The following is a 5336-nucleotide window of genomic DNA, read 5'->3' as shown; positions in this document are numbered from 1 at the left end:
CCTCCCTTTCCGAGGCAGCTCCATGGGACCTTATTTCGGAAAAATTATGTATTGAAGTCAATGGGGAGAGAAAGATTATCTTTCGATCCCGCTTGAATTGTGCCACGAATTACCCATATGATGTTTGTCAATCTTAAAAAATCATTTCCATGTAAAAAAAGTCACAGTTTGTCGTAAAACTGTTGAAATATAAGACTATGTAAAATACGCAACTAGAAAGACTACAAATCCCAGAATCCCGTTCCCGCATGCTGGCTCTTACGGAACCCACTAACTCCCCTTGTGTGTATGTACAGCTCTCAACGTGCCCAGACTTGCAGTGATTTTCACCTCTTTTAATACTTTCCGCCTCATTCTGAAAGAAAGAAGTGAAATGTGCCAACGTGACGGCCGTCTTGGTGTGTGGTGCGAGATGGGAGATGTAGTTCATTGAGCGATTTCACACAACAAAAAGTGTTACTTCACAGTTTTACCACACATTTTTATTTTTTTGACTTGCAAAATTATCTTTTAAATTGACAAACATCATATGTGTAATTCGTGGAACAATTCAAACGGGATCGAAAGATAATCTTTCTCTCCCCATTGACTTCAATACATACTTTTTCCCTAATAAGGTCCCATGGAGCTCCCCCGGAAAGGGAGGGGCTTCACCTCTCTATTTTAGCTGGGCCGACTAAAATGATTGGTTGTGCTTTTTACAGCGCTACGGCTTCCGAATATGAATTTGTTTTATGTATTTATTGTCAAAGCATTTAATATATTCATTGCTATCGGGATGTTAAGAGCATTCCATGGAATATAACAAAAAGTGTTTCTGAAGTAGATTACATACCCACATTTAATATGTATGTACCTTTACAATGACGCTCTCAAAGCTGTATCATAGACGCTCCTGTTGTTTGACGGAGACACGGAAAATGTTGTTGTTCCTTGTTGTTTTTTAAAAATGTAACACGTGCTTGTCTCATTATTCTACTATTAATATGACATTGTTTTCCTGTGCAAAACATCTAACAAGCCGTACTGTGTCGACTCTGCAAAACATACCCTGGGAAAAAAACAGCCAATCAGAAAGGCCTCTGTGATTACCGAGGTTTGTTGCCAAGTAGGTTAACTCATAGGAGGAATTTGTCTTGGTGTTTTTTCGTGCATATACATAAACATGCATACATAAAAATAAAAACAATGATAAAAACATATTTTAGGGAATAACATTAAACTAAAGAAATATTTACATTGAATACTGATGGAATAGGCATATGTGCATTTTACTTTATCAGGCTATTTTTCTAAAACAGTTTCTAAAAAGTACAATATTTAAACAAACATAACACTAAGAATAACATTATTACATTAGATGTATTGTATAAGCAACAATGTTTAACATATAATGACTGTTGCCCATACTGCTGGCCAAGTTCCCATAAATACAATCTAAATCTTAAGCCTGATCTGCACTGTATTTGAAAAAAAAAAAAGGCTATTATTTGCATTAATAAACAGAATAGGACACGCTAAAGCACTATTGTATATTGGGCATCATTGCAGTAAGAAAGTTGTTGGTTGAAAGGCAAAATCCTCCAGACTATAGTGACTCAAATGCTTTTATTTCTAAACAAAACTGTTTTTTTCCCACATTATTTGGTGACACTCAGAGGAGAGGGTTTCTGGTTTTAGTTCATATTTAATCTTATTCTAAAAAATTAAATGTGTGTTTTAATGAGAGTGTGAAGCTGTCAGCATCACTTCATGCTGCCATTAATTATCAAATAGCTCCATCTTGGGCAAACATCTCTGCTGTTGACATTTTGGGTTAGTGACTCTCAACATGAGGTCTGGGGCCCTCCAGGGGTCCGCCAGAGGGCTACAAACATGACGTCAATTCCACTTGTTATTTCCCTCCTTTATTGTCCAAATTAATGTTTTCCTCACCATCATTTCCCCATATCAAGAAGACACATTATTCTCACTCAAAGTTCAAATAAAATAGTGCAAGATAATGGTGCAAGACTAATGTGCAAGTATGAAAGAAATGAAATATATATAAATTTAAAATAGTTAAAAATAGAATGTAATGAACATGCCATCACTTGTTACTTCCCTCTTTTATATTGTCCGAATAAATATATTGTTCTTACCATAAGTCATTTCCCCTCTGTCATCACCCCATATGAAGTCATTATTCTTAAACCACTCTGTGATTCTCTGCAACATTAAGCATATTGTACTATTTTTTTTTTAATTACATTGATATAGTTCACTTCTTCTGCATTACTACATTGGTCTTGCAACATTATTTTTGCACAATTGTGTTTCTTGTCTGTTTCTTCTTGCACTATTTTCTATTGTTTTTTTGCGTATGTCTCATGTTGCATTGTTTGAGGAGCATGGGACTTAAGATGTTCATTGCATTATCCACACTGTCTGTAGCAGCTGTGCATATGACAATAAAAACTTTGAATCTTGAATTTGACATGTATAAAAAGCCCCTGACAGCTTCAGGATTTTTAATTGGCTGCTGCTGTGGGACAGTGGGAGTGTGACGTGGAAACAGACGCAGTGATTGGAGGGAGGCCGGGAATTATAAGGGGAGGCTGCCTCGGACTGAAGCTTCCCAAAGAGCAGCAGCTTCAGATCAGGCACCTCAGGACAGAGTTAGTGGAGTCAGAGCCTCTTCCTCCACCATGCAGCCGACAACTCGACTCACAACCCGGCAGTAACAAGTGTTTCCAAAGCGGCGAATATTTACGCGAGAAGAGTGTGCGTAAAGAGCGAGGACAAACTGTGCGTAATTTTCCCTTTTTTCTCTCTTGGAGTGAAAAAGCAGGCGGGGTTAAGCTTTTCCTGGAGGATTTATTTATTTATTTTTCATTTAAAGGGGAGTATTTTGGTCACAGACTTATCACCGATATGGAGTACACGTCGTCCCCGAAACCGCAGCTCTCGTCCCGGGCAAATGCTTTCTCCATAGCCGCCCTGATGTCCAGTGGGAAGCCCAATAAGGACAAGGAGACGGAGGAGAACACCATCAAGCCTCTGGGTGAGCATGGAAGAGGGCTTGCGGAATTAAATATAAAGTACATTTGAGCCAAAATCAGATGATTTTATGCGTACAATTATAACTGTTAAAGGAAGGATTTAAGTGGAGACATGCAGCCAATGTAGCAACAGAGAGGAACAAATACCAAACTGCAATCAATTCTCTATTTAAATAATCTGCAAGTGTGATAACATGTCATAAGACAGCTAAATAAATATATATACTTTAAGCGAATAAAGTAATGCATAGTGCCAAAAAAACACGGTGCAAAAAGGGAACAGTCAAGGCTTCAGACAAGTAAATAAATAAATCCTGATAATTTCACACAAAAATATATAGCTTGTTATATTTACAAGGGAGTGTGTTTTTCATTATTTCGATTAAAAAAATTGCATTTTTTTCTATTCTTTCAGTCATTAGTTAATGTTTAAAACACGAAGGGGGAATGTAATTTGAATTGTGTGGTTCATTTGAATTTTTACAAAAAATAAATAGTGATATTTCAGGCCCATATATCTCACTGGGTTTTGGAGCAGATCTCGGCAAACATTAAATACAATGTGAATGTCTTTTCATATTAATTGAAGTCTTATATGGAACAATATGTGTTATTGAAGCGCAAAGTGTGCCGGATTTCATCAAAGTAAATTAAGCGATGCGCAAAATGTTTTATAGATGAATAAAACAACGGCATTTATTATTTGCATCACGTGGTTCATTCCCCTTAATGACGAACATTAAAGCTGTAGCCTAAATACCAAATATAAAATGTTATTCCCTTTTATTTCCCATTACCCAGGGCACAGCACATGGATAGTCTAGAAATAACAATGATTAAAAAGTGTCTAAATACATGAGACTATAGACCTTTTATTAGATATACTCTCTTGTATCTGATTAAACAGAGCTTCAGATTCAGCATACTAAATATTAAATTAACATAGCCTATAGTGGAAATGTGTCTTGGGCACTGGCAAATAAAATAAAATAACACTCATCATACACATTATACAAAAGACAACAACTCACACACACAAAATATAAATTGCATCAAGTGTCAGAGCTTCATGTTGGCAATAAATTCCCCAAAATCCTCCTCACACTTCTGCTTATTTTCTTTTTCTAAAAAAAAAAGAACAATTTGTGGAGAAGTCTTCCTGCACGCAGCAGTCCCTCGCGGACCTGTCCTCGCTGGAGGGGCACGGGGACTATAGCGGGAGCGCGCCCGCGGTGTGCACGGAGCCGCTCATCCCAACCAACCCTGGGGTCCCGAGCGAGGAGATGGCGAAGATCTCGTGCTGCCTCGAGACCAAAGAGCTGTGGGACAAATTCCACGACCTCGGCACCGAGATGATCATCACCAAGTCCGGAAGGTAGACCAATCAAATGTCTGTGTACAGATGTGATTCATTCTTATAAAAGGTCATTTTCATTTTACTTGACTGACTTTTATGAATATTTTGTTACTTTATTATATATCCAAGAGTCTGCAAGATACAAATGTATAATAAAATAATAATAATAATAATTGTCCCCCCTTTTTGATTTGTATGTTTACTTATTTTATGGCTTGTGCGCTGAGCTGTGTGATTTTTGTATTTTATTTACAGCACTTTAGTCTAGAGGTTTTAAAGTGCTTTACAAATACATCTTTATTGTATGATGCATTCTTATAAAAGTGAATTGTTCCTGTTACTTAAAGGGCCGAAACCTTTATGCAGATTTTTTCGTAAAATGGGGAATGAATGCTTTAATGCGAAAACAACGCACACAAATATGTAGCCTGCTCTCTTCTTGAGGTGTCCAGGTTCTTTGTCACAATCCTCAGCTTTGGAAATATATTAAATTAGAAGAATCCTGCAGCTCTCTGACAGCAGATCTGTGAACAGTGGACACACTGCAGAGTTCACGTGCTGATAAACACCTTAATCTACCTAACGTCCTGAGAGAAACAACGAGCTATGGGACCATATGAAGACTTATTCAACAACCACTGGATGTGCACTTATAAATGAATTCATAATAGAAAGCCGAAGCCAGATTGTATTCTTTTCAAAAAGTATAACATTAGGCCTGTATTTCTGCACCAAGAGAGTGTTTTGTTATAAATAATGTCATGCAGTTTTAGCAACGAAAAGGGGGGTGTGCATTCAGTTAGAATAAATACACATGATAGTTAATTTATTGGATCCTCACTGTGTTTTTTTATTTTACATTTCTAATTAATTTCAAGGCAACAACATAACAAAAATAGACAAAGATTTTAGAAGGGGCTTTTTCCTCCACCGATTTT

At 37.0% G+C, this 5336-nt stretch overlaps 1 protein-coding gene across 1 annotated transcript in view; it reads left to right on the top strand.

The window, feature by feature from the left end:
* The first annotated feature begins 2913 nt into the window (after positions 1-2913).
* The window catches only part of tbx20 (T-box transcription factor 20), an 11127-nt gene continuing 8704 nt past the window's right edge, over positions 2914-5336 (top strand). Inside the window, exons 1-2 of the mRNA XM_010779939.1 lie at positions 2914-3043; positions 4179-4416. Of these exons, the coding sequence (XP_010778241.1) occupies positions 2914-3043; positions 4179-4416 (368 nt within the window). The remainder of the gene's footprint in view (positions 3044-4178; positions 4417-5336) is intronic.

Source organism: Notothenia coriiceps, unplaced genomic scaffold (genome assembly GCF_000735185.1).
Source record: "Notothenia coriiceps isolate Sejong01 unplaced genomic scaffold, NC01 NC01_scaffold00020993, whole genome shotgun sequence".
NCBI lineage: Eukaryota > Metazoa > Chordata > Actinopteri > Perciformes > Nototheniidae > Notothenia > Notothenia coriiceps.
This window is presented reverse-complemented; position numbering and strand designations above follow the sequence as displayed.